Raw genomic sequence first — 17,842 nt, 5'->3', positions numbered from 1 at the left:
ACAATCCCATCTTCATCTGGCTCTAGATTTTCTCCAGCGTCTGGGCTGGATTATAAATTGTTAAAAATCCGAAATAATCCCTGCCACCTCCAGAAAGTTTCTGGGCTTCGTTCTCGACTCTTCTCAGATGACTTTGTCCCTCACTACAGAAAGAAGAGAACGGGTCATAAGAGCCGCCGAGTTTCTAATGGTCCCTCGCAGGGTATCCATCAGAACTCTGATGAAGATGTTGGGTCACATGTCAGCATCTGCAGAGGCAGTTCCCTGGGCCCTATGGCATCTACGACCTCTACAAGATCAGGTCTTGACTGTCTGGAACCACAACCCCAGAGGGTTGGACAGAAAATGCACCCTGTCGCCCGAAGTCCGAGCATCCCTCAGATGGTGGAGGGATCTGACAGATGGGAAGTTCTTGATTCAACCTCGTTGGATCACTTTGACAACGGACGCCTCCCTTCTGGGCTGGGGAGCCCACTTGGACGAGATTCCGGTACAAGGTACCTGGACCCCTCAGGAGAGACTTCTCTCCTCCAACATGAGAGAACTGAGGGCAGTTCGTCTAGCTCTCCTCCACTTCACGCCTCTTGTTTTAGGGAAGGCGGTAAGAGTCCGGTCAGACAACACCACTGTAGTGGCTTACATCAACAGACAGGGTGGCACGAAGTCCCAAGTGCTCCTCAAGGAGACCGGATTGATCCTCTCTTGGGCAGAGCTCAATCTAACCCACCTTTCTGCAATCCACATCAAGGGGGATCTCAATATAGTGGCAGATCGTCTAAGTCGCGGGCTTCCTGTCCAAGGAGAATGGTCCCTGAACGAAGACATCTTCAAGAAGATAACCTTAAGGTGGGGTATGCCAGAGATAGATCTCATGGCAACTCGTCTGAACGCCAAGGTGAACAAATTCTGCTCTCTTTACAAAGAGGACAACCCAACGGCGATAGACGTTCTGTCCATTCCATGGAGGTTCAGGCTGGCCTACATATTCCCTCCACTTTCCATGATACCGAAGGTATTGATGAAAGTCAGGCAAGACCAGACCTCAGTGGTTGCCATCATACCATTCTGGCCCAAGAGGTCCTGGTTCACCCAACTCATGAGGATGAGTCAGGGGTGTTATTGGAGGCTTCCCCACATGCAGAACCTTGTGTCTCACAACACAGGCTCCTGCCTAGATCTGAGGAGACTCAATCTGACAGCCTGGAGATTGACAGGACCCTACTAAGTAGTGGGCTTCCTGCGGAGGTCTTGAGAACCATTGCACACTCTAGAGCAGAGTCTACAAATAAGGTCTATTCCAGGATAAAGAAGATTTTCCTTCAATGGTGTGCCACGAAAGAGGTAGTAACCTCAGATCCTCCTCTTTCTGCAATACTACGGTTTCTTCAGGATGGCCTTGACAAGGGTCTTAGCCCATCCACTCTAAAGGTACAAGTCTCAGCACTCTCTGCCTTTTTAGGCAGGTCCTTATCACAAGAATCTCTAATCAAAAGATTCCTTAAGGGAGCTGAAAGACTTAAACCTACAGTTCTCAGACCCATTCCCAAATGGGATTTGCCTACTGTTCTTAAAGGGTTATGCTCTCATCCCTTTGAACCACTAGAAGAAGTTGACTTTAGGTATTTGTCCCTTAAAGTCACCTTCTTATTGGCCATAACCTCAGCCAAAAGGGTTGGCGAGCTTCAGGCCCTTTCGGCCCTTGAGCCTTATACATTGTTTCTCCAGGACAGAGTCCTGTTGAGATATTTACCCACCTTTGTTCCTAAGGTTCCGACGTTTTCCAACACCAACCAGGTCATATCCTTTCCAGTTCTGAGTCCTAATCCAGCCTCTCCCGAGGAAGTTGCTGACCACACTCTGGACATCTCAAGAATTCTCAGAGTCTACATCTCCAGAACTGAAGAATTTAGAAGATCGGAGCACCTTCTTGTTTCTTTTTCAGGGAAGAACAAAGGTCTTAAAGCCTCTAAACCCGTAGGAAACGACGTAAGGAAAGCGTTAATTTTTAACGTAAATTTGTTTTCCCTTAGTCCTAACAGCAGCACACAAATTTCCTGCCCGTATATTTTTGTTTGTTACTTGTTATAAAGCAATGTGGCCTAAGGGAGGAAGCCTTATATGGGGTACTAATTAAATGTTTAATTACTTGGGCGGAATTAAAAATTCTACCGTCCTGCCAGCTTCACAGGGGCAGAACACCCCACTTGTGCTGCTGTTAGGACTAAGGGAAAACAAATTTACGTTAAAAATTAACTAAGGTTTCCACAGAAAATGTGGTGGATTTCAGCTGAGGAAAACCCGACAGATCAGAACATGTGTAAAAAAAAAAGCAAAATGTAGGGAAAGTGGAAAATGTAGGGAAACCTTAGTAAATACCGTGGAAAATAAATTGTAGGGAATTAAAACCCACAAAGAAACCTACACAACACTCTTAGTAAATAAGGACCAATGTGCTTTACATGAGAATGATCATAGATTTACACTATTCACAAAAGTTTTGCATGAGTGGACGTGGTTATGTACATTTCATTTTCTACTTTATGTTTTCAAAGGGGTGAGAGTTCATTTTACATAAGAAATTTCCCACCAGCTCTTTGCTGGTGTAGAACACACAGAAATGGTTGTAGTTTTAAGTTTTCTTTTTTTTCTCTTATTGTTTAATCAGTTATTGAAATAATAAAATAATCATTAGCAAATGTTAATAAAAAAAAAAGTTTTCTCTATTTTTCTTCAGCACTATTTCTTCAGCCTGGATGTAATTAGAAAACTTTTTTTTCCCTCCCAAGTAAATTCCTTTCTCTTTAGCTTTAGTTTAATGTGTGGAACAAAAACAATTTTGGACAAGATGTGGAATTGGTATTTTATAGCACTGTAGCCAATCCTGACCTCCAGCCAAGGGGAAAAAAAACTTCAGCAGGGAAATAAATAAAACCTTAGACACAGATCCAATGAGACTTGTGCAGCGAGTGAGTGCAGACAGTGCCACACGGACATCTCAGTATGCTTCCATTAATATTTATCTTGGTCTTTTATAGCTGGGATGGATCCTGCCAGTTGCTATCTGGAAGAGGTATGTAAAAGCTTTACTGTTTTTTAATATAACTTGACTGCATTTTCCCCTACCTTGTTGGTTTGCATTGATGGTTATGATATTTGCCTACGTTTATGAAATTACTTTAAATTGTATATGTATGTGCGTACATAAGATCCTGCAAATAGAAATGTGCAAAATTGTTAACAGCATCAATTAAATTATTAAACAGCTAAATTCCCTTGGTATTGTGTCTCAGTGAGTAGTGCATTTAGTATGGGCTCAAATTTCAATATATATATATATATATATATATATATATATATATATATATATATATAATATTTAACTCCCTTTTAAAATGAATTGTTAGGACATTCTGGGTTAACAAAAATGGCTTTAAATCTAAAACCACTATGTAAACCAGATAGCAGAGTTACTACAAAGAGTACCTCTAGGTCTGGAGAACTTGTTGGGATTTTTCTGACAGCAAGACAGAACACAATGGATTCCTAAAGCAGAACATCCCATGATGCCATTCAATTAAAAATGATCAGAAAGATCTAAATATCATATTATCTAGTCTACCATTTGGTTATTTATAATATATATAGGCCCAGATTTATCAAGTTGCCTTATAGTAAGATTTTCCTTGTTGCCCATAGTAACCAATCACAGCTCAGCTTTCATTTTACCTGAGCAAACTGAGAAATGAACACTGTGCTGTGATTGGTTGCGATAGCAGATCTGAAAATTATTGTCTCATGCAGATTCATAAATCTGAAGTAGCTGGCAGAAAACTGTTGTAACTGTATATTTATACAATTTATACATTTGTACACTGTGGAATGATAAATTGTTAAAAGGAAACCCGAGTAATTTCTGGGAAACCCTTTGAACTATTTCAGAAACTATAAGAACTAAATTGTTAGGGGTCAGATAAGGGTCCTAAATCCCCCATTAGAACAGTGGGAATCACACATGTGCACTGTCAACTGTCTCCATCAGTTCCATATCAGAGTGCATTGGCCAGTACTCCTTTTAGACAGGGTACTAGTGACTCTCATTCTTGTCATTGGACCTATGCTGTGGATAGGTTATACAGGTTGTTGGTGGGACAGTCAGGCCTCTAGTCCTGCAGGAACACATAGAAACAGCATTCCTGCACTATTTTTCCCGCAGGAATGCTGTTCCTATTCGCAGGCATCCAGCAGGACCACTCTTGCTGCTCTACATAATGGTAAAGACACGCTCCCCAGCCCAGGGACTGCAGTCGATGATGTCAAGACGGAGCCCTGCCTCCTACTTTTTACAGGGGGATGTTTGAGCAGGACGGGACACTGCACATTACTGTACTTAGTTTTCTTTCAATGGGCCTGTATGTAGTTTTCTTTAATGCAAGATAAGCTGCAGTTCCTCTTGGTCTCATTTTGGGGGTAGAAAATGGCAATTATGACATTAGATAATTTTGCTATCACATTAACTGTGTGGGATTAATAATATAATATTTAATACTAATAATTATTATTATTGTGGTAGCCCTTGGGGGGTGTTGGTAGTGGGGGTATTGTTTCGGTAGATGAGGGGTTAATGTTAACCCTATAGTTTGTGACGCCAGGCTGAGGGCTAGTATGCTGAGGTAATCCTCCGGCCTATCGCCGCCCTTCCCAGAAACGACAGGTGCATGTAATGAAATGACTGAAGGTCCATAATGTACTTGAACTTGAACTTGGGTAACTTTACTTAAGTGCTTGCGATACATCCAATGAACAATGACAGTCTCAGGAATACAGTCTTTATATAGCTCAATGACTGACAATTGTTGCGGACCTTGAAATAAATTAAAGTCTCTGAATTTAGGGCAATTATTGCAGATCCGTCTGGATTTAGGGGATAGATAAGGTCCGGTGCGTGGGGATTGATACACTCAGAATTTAGAAGTTATTGGCCGTTGCCGGAAGGGTTCAGGCCTAGACTCACAGATCTCAGCAGCGCAGATGCTTCTTGCTTGCTTGAACAGGAACAAGAGCCCAAGAGAGCGAGAAGATGGCCGCCGCTCCCTTATATGGGCAGGGGGCGGGGCTAATCTGATTGGTCCGAACATCCGTCATTCACTGTTACAATGAGTGATGGGATTGACTACGTCACAAGGACCTCCAAAGGTCCTAAAGCAGAAATACCATAGAGTTAACTTAACCACGTGACCCGCAGGTCCTGCTACGCTACAGACAGGTAGTTAACTATTTATAGGGCATTTATATAATATTTACATGCTTCCTAAGTAAGCTATGGGAGCAATAACTGGATGAGAGGTGACCAGGGGTGAAAACTAGACAATGGGGACCCCAACGTCCTAGGGACTCTGGGTAAGGGGACCCACACACGCAGGTACCGGACAGTATACGTTACCGGGACACCACAAACCCCCTTACTTAAGACAAGTCAACCTCGATGTCTGTCCCCTAAGACAGAGGGACTAGGACTAGAACAGGATGATCTATAATTTTGCTATACATCCTAAGTAAACATTGAACACATTCTCTGATACTCTTACTAGTATCTGAACTAGACAATAGAAATCTATCTAAACATTCATGCTATCTAGACAAGAATGCTATCTAGACATTAACAAAGCTATCTATACTTTAGTTTCTAGCTTCTAAGACATTTTCATTAAGCTTACTATACATTCTAAGCTTACTAGACAATTAGGCAGCTATCTGACATATAGTTGCTAGCTCCTAAGACCTTTTTATTAGCTCTCTACACATTCTTGGAGGCTAAACTGAGCATTAATATAACTCTCTATACATGAGACTATCTAGACATTAGTTCAGCTCTATACACCTTTAGCGTCAAGCTGACCAGACAATTTTGTTATTATCTCACACATTTTATTTCTTTGCCAACAATAAGTTACCTGTAAATACACATAAGGTTATACTGGCTAGCCGGTGTAGTCCTTTGAGACCGCCGCAACACCACCTCCGAGTAATCAGGAGTTCCTTCACTCAAGGATTCTTCAAGAACTTCAGTCTCCGAGGGACCAGCTGGAGGGCTGGAAACGGAAGCAACATCTTCGGTCGAACTGATGGGTTCTCTTTAGACAGGTGGAGTAGTGGCATCAATATCTGGAGCAGTCACTGGAGCAGGACTAATGTTGGGTGTAGCAATCAATGGTGGTTGACAGGGAGCAATAGCTACTGGCAACTGACTGAGTGGTGCAACCAGTGGCGGCTGGCTGGATGGAGCTGGGAACGGTATGCCCCAATACATGGTAGGCTGCTGAGATGGGAACAAAGGAACGTCCATAGCGGGATAAATTCCTTCTCCCGGTACATATTCTCTCATTGGCCTTGGTGGAGGTGGAGTAGAAGTAGCAGGAGGATCAGAAAGAGTAGGAGGAGATGGGCCAAGCATATCTTCTTTCAGGCACACTTTTATCCTATTCCGGTGAACCACCTGTGGCTCGAACCCGTTTTTTTGTATCTCGTACACGTCCGTTTCGGGATAAGGAACCGCAGTAATGGTGTATGGCTCCGTTTCCCACAGGGAGTCCAATTTATGGATTCTAGGAAATTTTCTGATCCACACTTTATCTCCAAGCTGCAAGGGCTGAGCCGAAGCATGTCGATTATAATCTTTCTGCTGGCGTTCATGAACTTCACCCATTTTCTTCTCAACGATGTCCTTGGCTTCCTCAATTCTTCGTTGATTTTCCGACACCCAACCTTGGGAAACCTGAGGAGAATTGTTGAAAGGTGCCTGTAGCCCGAAGGTTCGATCCTTTGGCACTTGGCCATGTCGGGCCATCATCAGAAAAAAGGGCGTATACCCCGTAGAGCAGTGAACAGTGTTTTCGTAAATTTCCAGGAGTTCAGGCAACAGCTGAGGCCACTCTTCGCTTTGAGACAGAGGCTGCTCTGAGCATCTGGATGAACACTTGATTGATCCTTTCGCAGAGCCCATTCCCTTGGGGATGGTAGGCCGTTGTCCGGAGCTTCTTGCTATCATGCAACCGGCAAAGTTCCTGGAACAACTGGGCTTCAAAGGCGGTTCCCCGATCCGTGAGGACCGATTCGGGACACCCCAGGGGTTGGATCCAATGTCGATAGAAGAGTCGAGCAGCAGTCTTGGCGGTAAGATCCTTGACAGGGACCACGACCACCCACTTGGAATAATGATCCACCATAGTTAGAGCATGACAATAGCCAGATCGTGTGGTGGCCAGCTTCACAGGGTCCATGGCAACAATTTGATTCGGCCATTTCGATAGACCAACCCCTTGTGCAGGAATAGGCGATTCTTCTGCCGCCAAAGCTGCTTCAATTCAAAGTCTCCATGGGCCTTGCGCACCCGAGTACTTTCTTGTGGAGGCAATAGTCGAGGAGGTCCCCGATAACCCTGCTTTCATCCTAAAGTGTCTTCCAGGTGGACAGATCTTCAGAGACTTGGGGAGATTCAGGTCCCTCACCCACCTGGGCAGTTAGAGCTCACGAACCTTTGGTAGAAGGGAGGCATTTCTACATCTTCCCACACATCTTCAGTAGGAGGTGTTTCTCCCGGGGGCCATGCGAGAAAGTACATCCGCATTAACATTGGTTTTTCCGCTGCGGTACTTAATGTTGAAATCATAGTTGGCCAGCCGAGAGGCTCAACGCTGTTCAAGAGCTCCCAACTTAGCAGTGTTCAAATGGACCAAGGGGTTGTTATCAGTGTAGACCGTGAAGGGAATAGCAGCCAGATAGTCCTTAAACTTCTCAGTAATAGCCCAAACCAGGGTCAGGAACTCCAGCTTGAAGGAGCTATAGTTAGCATCATTCTTCTCAGCACCTCGAAGATGCTTGCTGGCATAGGCAATCACCCTCTCCTTGCCATCTTGCACTTGAGATAAGACCGCCCCCAGACCTTCAAAGCTAGCGTCTGTGTATAAACGAAACGGCAGGCTGTAGTCAGGATACGCCAATATGGGGGGTTCCGTGAGGAGGAACTTCAGGGCTCGAAAGGCATCTTCTTGTTCTTCGGCCCACTGTATAGGAAGCCTCCCATTATAATTATCTCGGTCAGTCCCTCTCAGTAATTCGGTCAAGGGTCCAGAAATTTGAGCAAAATGGCGGATGAAGCGCCGGTAATATCCAGCAAACCCCAGGAAACTTCGGACGTCTCGCACTGTCCTGGGTGTGGGCCATTCTTTCACAGCACTCACTTTGTCTGGATCAGGCTGGACTCCTTGAGCACTGACGATATGTCCTAGGTAGTACACTTGTGGCTTTAGCAAGTGACATTTGGAAGGTTTAACCTTGAGTCCATGTCGGATAAGGACTTAGAAAACTTCTTTCAGGTGATCCTGGTGTTCCTGATATGTTCGAGAATAGACGATGACGTCATCTAAATACAGCAGAACACTCTGGAAGTTAAGATGCCCCAAGCATCGCTCCATTAGGTGTTGGAAAGTAGCTGGTGCATTGCACAGTCCAAAGGGCCTAATTTTGAACTCGAAGAGACCCATAGGGGTCACAAATGCGGTCTTCTCTCTATCCTCTTCTGCCATTGGCACCTGCCAGTAGCCGCTCGTCAGATCCAGTGGCGGCAGACCCCAACGCAGTCAAGGATTCTTTGATGCGAGGGAGAGGATAGGCATCCTTATGAGTTATGTTGTTCAATTTCCGGTAATCCACGCAAAAGCGGATAGTTTCATCTTTTTTCTTCACCAGGATCAAAGTGCAGCCCACGGACTCTGGCTTTCCTGGATGACATCGGCCTCTTTCATCTCCACGAGCATTTTCTTTATGGTCTGATACATCCCAGGAGCCACAGGGCGATGTCTCTCTTTAATGGGTGGATTGTCTCCGGTGAGAATCCTATGTTTGATCATGGTGGTACTGCCAAAGTCTATGTGGAACTTGCTGAAAGCTTCTTGATGTTTCTTAGCCACCTGGATGACTCCTTCCACCTGTTCCTTGGGGGTATCTTCGCCTCCTATCTGTAGTTGGCTCCACCAAGGTTCCGCAGGATTCTGGTCAGGTCCACGTTGGACCACCTGTGACTTCGAGACTACATCTCGGACTTCTAGATGGTGTAGAGTAGCCACTGGGGTATACTTGGGTAGTTGGACCGCAACTTTAGAGAGATTAATAAGTCTCACTGGAGCCTTCCCATTACGTACGGTTACCAGGCTTCTAGCAGCTCGCACCAAGGGATAATCTTCCAGTAGAAAGGGTTCCAAGAGCGCTTGGTAATCTTGATTTTTCACCCCGGGTCGAGCACGGCACCAAATAACTGTCTCCGTCTGTGGCTGTAGACTAACGGCTCGGATATCTTGAATCCTTACTCGACAAATTTCTCCTTGATGATTCACGAACTTCTGTTCTGCTTGGAGGATTTTGAGGTGGTGTTGGGCAGCTCGCCGGCCTGGGGTTGACAGGTGAGGGAGAGATGCATGCAGTGCACAGACAATATCATCAAAACAGTGCCTCATAATATTCATGCCTAAAATGAAATCAGCTGCTCCCTCATCTCTAAAATTTGTGACAATCATACCCTGTCTTCCTAACACATGTTTTCCCACCTGCACCGTGGGCTCCCAGTAACCATGCCCTGGTACTGGTTTCCCGTTCCCTGCAATTACTCTGAACTCCTCTTCCTGAGGGTCACACAACCTTTCTGGGCCCCAGTACTTATAGAAAACCCCTGCGGAATAGTGGATACCTGAGACCCCGTATCTATCAGAGCTTGTAACCGGATACCTTCAATCATCACCTCTACATAAGGACAAGAAGCTACATACATAGACAGTCCCTTCTTGTCGCTGGTTGATTCTGGACCTTCAACCTCTACTCCTGGGGTGCTGTCCTTGACCCAGCATTGGCTCTTCCACTGTCCATTCTTGTTACAATAGCTACAGACGGGTCTCTGACTTCCAGGTGGTCTCACAGTAGGGATACCAGAGGTAGCCTTCTTAGGTGGTGGTGTTGCAGATCTTGAAGGATTTGGCCGTACAGCTATTTCTTTAAAGGCCTTGGCTAACTGTTCAATGTCCTGTTTAGTGTCTTGTAAGTCATCTGTCCAAGGACTAGAAGAAGTTGTTGGCGGGGCAGATTGAGAAGGGACCGGCGGCTGGGGCGCGGGCCCCGGAGATTCAGTAGCGGGGACACTAGTCTCTTCTGTCTGAGGTCCCAACTCTATTACTTTAACCGCGAGTCTTTTAAAAGCTGGGAAAACCATGTCGGGATTTTGCACAGCCAGCATCTTAAGTTGGGCCTTGTCCAATTTGTTTAGCACCCCTTCTATAAAACGGTCCATCAGTACTCGATTGCCCTGATCGGGCATGATGCCGTCCAACTTCTGTACTGCCTCTAATGCGCTCTGCAAAGCCACTGCATATGCTTGGAGGGTCTCACCTGGCTTCTGGCGCCGTTCAAACAGTCGGAGGCGTACCTCCGAGGGAGAATGAGATTCAAACACTTGAGAAAGTCCTTCGAAAATCTGTCCCACTGTAGCTTTATCAGCCGCTGGCCAGGTGCGAAGTTCTTCCAAGGCGGGTCCCTGGAGTTGTCCCAGAAGCAGCTGTACCTGTTGATGAGGGGGAAGTGCATAAAATCCAAAGAGGCTGTCGAATTTTTCTTTAACCTCTTCAGGACATAGGGCGTATGGATACGCCCTGAATCCCGAGTCCTTAAGGACCGAGGGCGTATCCATACGCCCGTGGGAATTCCGGCCCCCACCGCTAGCCGGTTGGGGACCGGAGCCGGATGCCTGCTGAAATCGTTCAGCAGGCATCCCGGCATATCGCCCAGGGGGGTCATTATGCCCCCCCATGTCGGACAATTCAGTCCAGCGATCTGCGGCGATTCCGGGTCAATCGGGTCTCCAGTGACCCGATGACCCGGAATTACTGGCTGTTCGGGGCCGTCTCTGACGGCCCCGAACAGCCAGAGCCTGCAGGGGTGAGGTGGCACTGGTGCCACCTCACGATCGCCCTGATTCGTCGGCCGGATTACCGGCCGACCAATCAGGGCGCCTGCTGCGGGTGTCACTCCCGCACCCGCTCCGCCCCTCTTCCGGAGGACGTGAGCGGGTGCGGGACGTGCACCCCGGGTGCTGGGGACCCCGATCCCCGGCGCCCCTGTTGGGATCGGGGCCCCAGGAGCAGCTGCGGCGGCGAGGGACGACGAGGGACTGACCTGTGCGGCGAGGATCGTTGGAGGTGAGTGACAGCCTCCTGCTGTTGCTTAGCAACAGCTCCCAGCATGCAAAAAGGGCATGCTGGGAGCTGTAGTTATGCAACAGCAGGAGGCAGATCACCACAACTCCCAGCATGCCCTTATGGGCATGCTGGGACTTATGGTTTTGCAACAGCTGGAGGCACATTCTTTCTATGGAAAAGTGTACCTTCAGCTGTTGTCTAACTACAACTCCCAGCTTGCACAAACAGCTAAAGTGCATGCTGGGAGTTGTAGTGGTGCATCTGCTGGTTGCATAACTACAACTCCCAGCATGCCCGTTGGCTGTCGGTGACTGCTGAGAGTTGTAGTTTTGCAACAGCTGAAGGCACACTGGTTGTGAAACTCAGAGTTTTTTCTTACCTAACTCAGTGTTTCACGACCGGTGTGCCTCCAGCTGTTGCAAACTACAACTCTCAGCAGTCACCGTACACCATGCACCGTACATGCTGGGAGTTGTAGTTTTGCAACAGCTGGAGGCACACTGGTTGTGAAACACTGAGTTAGGTCACAAACTCAGTGATACATAACCAGTGTGCCTACAGTTGTTGCAAAACTGCAACTCTCAGCAGTCACCGACAGCCAACGGGCATGCTGGGAGTTGTAGTTATGCAACAGCTGGATGTCCCCCCCCAATGTGAACGTACAGGGTACACTCACATGGGCGGAGGATTACAGTAAGTATCTGGCTGCAAATTTGAGCTGCCGCAAACTTTCTGCTGCAGCTCAAATTGCCAGTGAGAAACTACTGTGAACCCCCCGCCCGTGCGACTGTACCCTAAAAACACTACACTACACTAACACAAAAAATAAAATAAAAAGTAAAAAACACTACATATACACATACCCCTACACAGCCCCCCTCCCCTCCCCAATAAAAATGAAAAACGTCTGGTACGCCACTGTTTCCAGAACGGAGCCTCCAGCTGTTGCAAAACAACTCCCAGTATTGTGGGACAGCCGTTGACTGTCCAGTCATGCTGGGAGTTTTGCAACAGCTGGAGGCACCCTGTTTGGGAATCACTGGCGTAGAATACCCCTATGTCCACCCCTATGCAATCCCTAATTTAGGCCTCAAATGCGCATGGCGCTCTCACTTTGGAGCCCTGTCGTATTTCAAGGCAACAGTTTAGGGTCACATATGGGGTATCGCCGTACTCAGGAGAAATTGGGTTACAAATTTTGGGGGGTATTTTCTGCTTTTACCCTTTTTAAAAATGTAAAATTTTTGGGAAAACAAGCATTTTAGGTAAAAAAAAAAATTTTTTTTTTACATATGCAAAAGTCGTGAAACACCTGTGGGGTATAAAGGTTCACTTAACCCCTTGTTACGTTCCCCGAGGGGTCTAGTTTCCAAAATGGTATGCCATGTGTTTTTTTTTTTGCTGTCCTGGCACCATAGGGGCTTCCTAAATGCGGCATACCCCCAGAGAAAAATTTGCGTTCAAAAAGCCAAATGTGACTCCTTCTCTTCTGAGACCTGTAGTGCGCCAGCAGAGCACTTTTCACCCCCATATGGGGTGTTTTCTGAATCGGGAGAAATTGGGCTTCAAATTTTTAGGGGTATTTTCTGCAATTACCCTTTTTAAAAATAAAAAATTTTTGGGAAAACAAGCATTTTAGGTAAAATTTTTTTTTTTTTTTTTTACATTTGCAAAAGTTGTGAAACACCTGTGGGGTATTAAGGTTCACTTTATCCCATGTTACATTCCCCGAGGGGTCTAGTTTCCAAAATGGTATGCCATGTGTTTTTTTTTTTGCTGTTCTGGCACCATAAGGGCTTCCTAAAGGTAACATGCCCCCCAAAAACCATTTCAGAAAAACGTACTCTCCAAAATCCCCTTGTCGCTCCTTCCCTTCTGAGCCCTCTACTGCGCCCGCCGAACACTTTACATAGACATATGAGGTATGTGCTTACTCGAGAGAAATTGGGCTGCAAATACAAGTAAAATTTTTGTTCTTTTACCCCTTGTAAAAATTCAAAAATTGGGTCTACAAGAACATGTGAGTGTAAAAAATGAAGATTGTGAATTTTCTCCTTCACTTTGCTGCTATTCGTGTGAAACACCTAAAGGGTTAAAATGCTGACTGAATGTCATTTTGAATACTTTGGGGGGTGTAGTTTTTATAATGGGGTCATTTATGGGGTATTTCTAATATGAAGACCCTTCAAATCCACTTCAAACCTGAACTGGTCCCTGAAAAATACTGAGTTTGAAAATTTTGTGAAAAATTGGAAAATTGCTGCTGACCGTTGAAGCCCTCTGGTGTCTTCCAAAAGTAAAAACACGTCAATTTTATGATGCAAACATAAAGTAGACATATTGTATATGTGAACCAAAAAAAAATGTATTCGTAATATCCATTTTCCTTACAAGCAGAGAGCTTCAAAGTTAGAAAAATGCTAAATTTTCAAATTTTTCATCAAATTTACGGATTTTTCACCAAGAAAGGATCTAAATATCGACAAAAATTTACCACTATGTTAAAGTAGAATATGTCACGAAAAAACAATCTCGGAATCAGAATGATAACTAAAAGCATCCCAGAGTTATTAATGTTTAAAGTGACAGTGGTCAGATGTGCAAAAAACGCTCCGGTCCTTAAGGCCAAAATGGGCTCCGTCCTGAAGGGGTTAAAGTCTCTTAATGTAAAAGGGTCACCATTGTAGGTGGGACGCACAGGATTCCCCAAGAAGACAGGTGCAGCAACTGGCGCTCCCAACACATAGGGAGAGACTGAAGGTGGACTTGTTGGGTCCTGTTCCGCCTGTGCTGGAGGTCATGCTGGAATCACAGGCAGAGCACGTTCTTGTTAGGTCTAAAGTATTGGTGAAGGCGGTAACACTCTTCTGGCTTGGGGTGGAGACCCCATTGGCGAGGCCACTGGAGCATCGCCCCCTTGCTGTTCAGGTGGGGACTGTGGGGCTGCAGGTTCTGACATCTCTGTATTTGGTATGCTGGCCCTTTAAACAGGTCTCGAATTCCTAGATCCCAGAGAAATACGCAGTTGTTCTCTAATCTGAAACTTGAGAGCGTAGATTTCAAATTTGAGAGTGGTGACCTGAAACTCAACAGCCTTTAACTGAAATTTGAGTGTGTTGATCGGAAGCTGAAGCGACTCTATGCAGGGCTTCAATTCGGCAATCTGATGTCTCAGAGTCTCGTAGTGTTCAGGTTCCTCACAGCTTCCAGCCCATTGTTGCACTCTGCGCCTTTTCCCGCGCTGAACTGTCTCTCTTTTTTGGTTTCTGGTACTAGATTCCAACAAAATGGCCGCCGCGGCACCGAGAGCTTCGGTGGGCGGGGTCTCTAGATCACGTGCGCTGGGATGTCCCGCGCTAACTTGTAGCTCCGCTGTACTGTTCGCCTCCCCCCTTACTTTACATGCGCACTTCCTCCACACAGCACTGTGTGCGCAACCCCTTACTCCGGAGTATAAGTCACAGTACATAAATAAAGTTTGTTTTCTGGGGGGGGAGTACACTTTCACTAATGGAGACTGTATTAGGCGCACACCCGTATCCTGTTCGTGCAATGCCAAAAAGGCTTTGTGGTAGCCCTTGGGGGGTGTTGGTAGTGGGGGTATTGTTTCGGTAGATGAGGGGTTAATGTTAACCCTATAGTTCGTGACGCCAGGCTGAGGGCTAGTATGCTGAGGTAATCCTCCGGCCTATCGCTGCCCTTCCCAGAAACAACAGGCGCATGTAATGACTGAAGGTCCACAATGTACTTGAACTTGAACTTGGGTAACTTTACTTAAGTGCTTGCGGTACATCCAATGAACAATGACAGTCTCATGAATACAGTCTTTATATAGCTCAATGACTGACAATTATTGCGGACCTTGAAATAAATTAAAGTCTCTGAATTTAGGGTAATTATTGCAGATCCGTCCGGATTTAGGGGATAGATAAGGTCCGGTGATCTTGCAGAGTGCGTGGGATTGATACACTCAGAATTTAGAAGTTATCGGCCGTCGCCGCAAGGTTCAGGCCTAGACTCACAGATCTCAGCAGTGCAGATGCTTCTTGCTTGCTTGAACAGGAACAAGAGCCCAAGAAAGCGAGAAGATGGCCTCCGCTCCCTTATATGGGCAGGGGGCGGGGCTAATCTGATTGGTCCGAACATCCGTCATTCACTGTTACAATGAGTGATGGGATTGACTATGTCACAAGGACCTCCAAAGGTCCTAAAGCAGAAATACCATAGAGTTCACTTAACCACATGACCCGCAGGTCCAGCTATGCTACAGACAGGTAGTTAACTATTTATAGGGCATTTATATAATATTTACATGTTTCCTAAGTAAGCTATGGGAGCAATAACTATCTGGATGAGAGGTGACTAGGGGTGAACTAGACAATGGGGACCCCAACGTCCTAGGGACTCTGGCTAAGGGGACCCACACACGCAGGAACCGGACAGGATACGGTACCGGGGTACCACATTATAATTTGGAGACTGGAATTATGTTTATTTTTTTATTGCCTTGATTGTATATGAAATGGGGAAAATATTGTTTGCTTAATTAAACTTCTTTTTTTATTTTTTTTATTTCCTACAAGGGGACATAACCATGCAATTTTTTTTTGCTTGTGCAATACAATGCAAAATGTATGCATTGTATTATCTTGTGTTCTCTTAAGAAACCCTGCCTCAGACAGGGTCTAATAGGAGTACCATAGCAGACATGGCCTAGGAGCTGTCTTAAGACCCCTAGCCGCTATGATAACCCAATGATACCCCCTGATTGCAATATGAAGGGATCAGTAGGCTAACAGAGGGAGACCCCTCTTTCTGTTAGCATCTATGTTGTTGGATACCTGGAAAAGGAGTGACCTTTGAGTTTGGTTGTATTGCACAGCTGATATCTAGTGTGTGTGGAATAGGCCTAGGCTATGCTTCGACTGAGGATGATACTACCTGAAATGCGTCAGTTCAGTAAAACCTGTTTGTTTCATGTTTGGTGCACCATTTATATTGTATACTAGCTGAGTACCTGGCGTTGCCTGGTTTTTCCTTCCTAATCCTTGTTGTGGAGGAAAATCAACAGAGGAAGCTTTTGACTTCCTATCCCGTTCTCGTATCCCGACCTCCTATTCCGATCTTCTATCTCATCCTTCTATCCCGTCCTCCTATCTCGACCTCCTATCCCATCCTCATATCTCAACCTCCTATCCCGTCCTCCTATCTCGACCTCCTATCTCGACCTCCTATCCCGACCTCCTATCCTGACCTCCTATCCCGACCTCCTATCCCGTCCTCCTATCTTGACCTCCTATCCCAACCTCCCATCCCGACCCGTAATATGTGTACCAGGTATTGAAATATCTCCAGCCGTACGGAAGTTATGTGGGAACATGCATTTCCCATTGATTTGCATGGGACTTTAAAGAGGCACTGTCATTGTTAAAAACTTTTCATATATTGCAGGACTCATTATAATATGACATTTCACAATATACACCTGTTAAAAAAATTTACATTTTCACCTTAAATTCAAGCTCAAAACAGCCACCACTAGGGGTCGTCTGTCTTTTAGCCAGACAGACTAGTCTAGATTTTACAGCATATTGGATACCGGCCGTAAAGCATACCAGTATCCAGTATAGGAGATTTCTATTGAGTATGCAAATCTACAGATAAAGGATGTGTGGACATGCTGGGAGCTGTAGTTTTACAACAGCTGGAGGCAACACTGCTCTAACACAGTTATTTACAAACATTGCAGCTTCAGTTGTTACTAAATTACAACTCCCAGCATGCTGAAATAGTCAAAGCTTTCTCGGACTCCTGAATGACAAAGAAGTTGATCAGACATTCAGGAGTCTGTGAAAGATGAATGACACACATAGTGACAGCTTTGCTTATTAGCATCCAGCTTTACTAGGAGAAGATAAAGCAGATAGAACATGTATTCATAAAAATGTTGTACTTTTATCTAAAAAAAATCCTTGCACTAATTTTATAAAGATCTATTCTTATATTTATACATTTTATCCTGTTATGAATTCACCATAATGTCTTCTGATTACTGCAGGCAAGCTCCAAGTATATTTCTCTGACACATGACACAGCATAAAACCAGAGAGGAAAGGGTTACAGAGTAGAGAGTACTGATTGGCTGACTGCCCAGGCTTGCTCCTGTGAGGGAGACAGACTGACACGCCCCCTCCAGCCTGCACAATGAAAAAGTAACTCACCAGCAGATAAATGCTTATATCTCTGGATATATAGGTCCGAGACACATAAAAATTATATGCACATGATCAGGATTGGGTCCTGAGTAACATATCACTTTTTTTCTCTTTTTTTTTTTTTTTTGCACTATGACAGGTACACTTTAACAAAAACCCCGACCCCACAAATGGGGGTAGTTAAGGGTTAAATTAACTATCCTAAATTTTAAGTGGACATATAAGTAACATGTGACCAAGTAGTATCAAAATATTTCCAGCAGTTTGGAAGTTATGCAGTAACCTATATTTCCCATAGACTTGTATGGGACTTTTTTCTGGTGACTTACGAAGGCATGACTATTTAGTGGAATAGCTAGTAGATTTTATTGGCCTATTGGCCATTTTAGA

The 17,842-nt window shown here is 45.3% G+C and overlaps 1 protein-coding gene across 3 annotated transcripts in view; it reads left to right on the top strand.

The window, feature by feature from the left end:
* Positions 1–17,842, top strand: part of COMP (cartilage oligomeric matrix protein) — a 231,355-nt gene that overhangs the window by 85,522 nt on the left and 127,991 nt on the right. For 2 of the 3 annotated variants that reach the window (XM_056574829.1, XM_056574830.1), the window contains exon 3: positions 3,036–3,070. In XM_056574829.1, the coding sequence (XP_056430804.1) occupies positions 3,036–3,070 (35 nt within the window). Of the gene's footprint in view, positions 1–2,963; positions 3,071–17,842 lie in introns of those variants that run through there. The other variant, XM_056574826.1, reaches the window with a different exon arrangement.

The sequence above is a fragment of the Hyla sarda genome, chromosome 1, assembly GCF_029499605.1.
Source record: "Hyla sarda isolate aHylSar1 chromosome 1, aHylSar1.hap1, whole genome shotgun sequence".
Taxonomy (NCBI): Eukaryota; Metazoa; Chordata; class Amphibia; order Anura; family Hylidae; genus Hyla; species Hyla sarda.
This window is presented reverse-complemented; position numbering and strand designations above follow the sequence as displayed.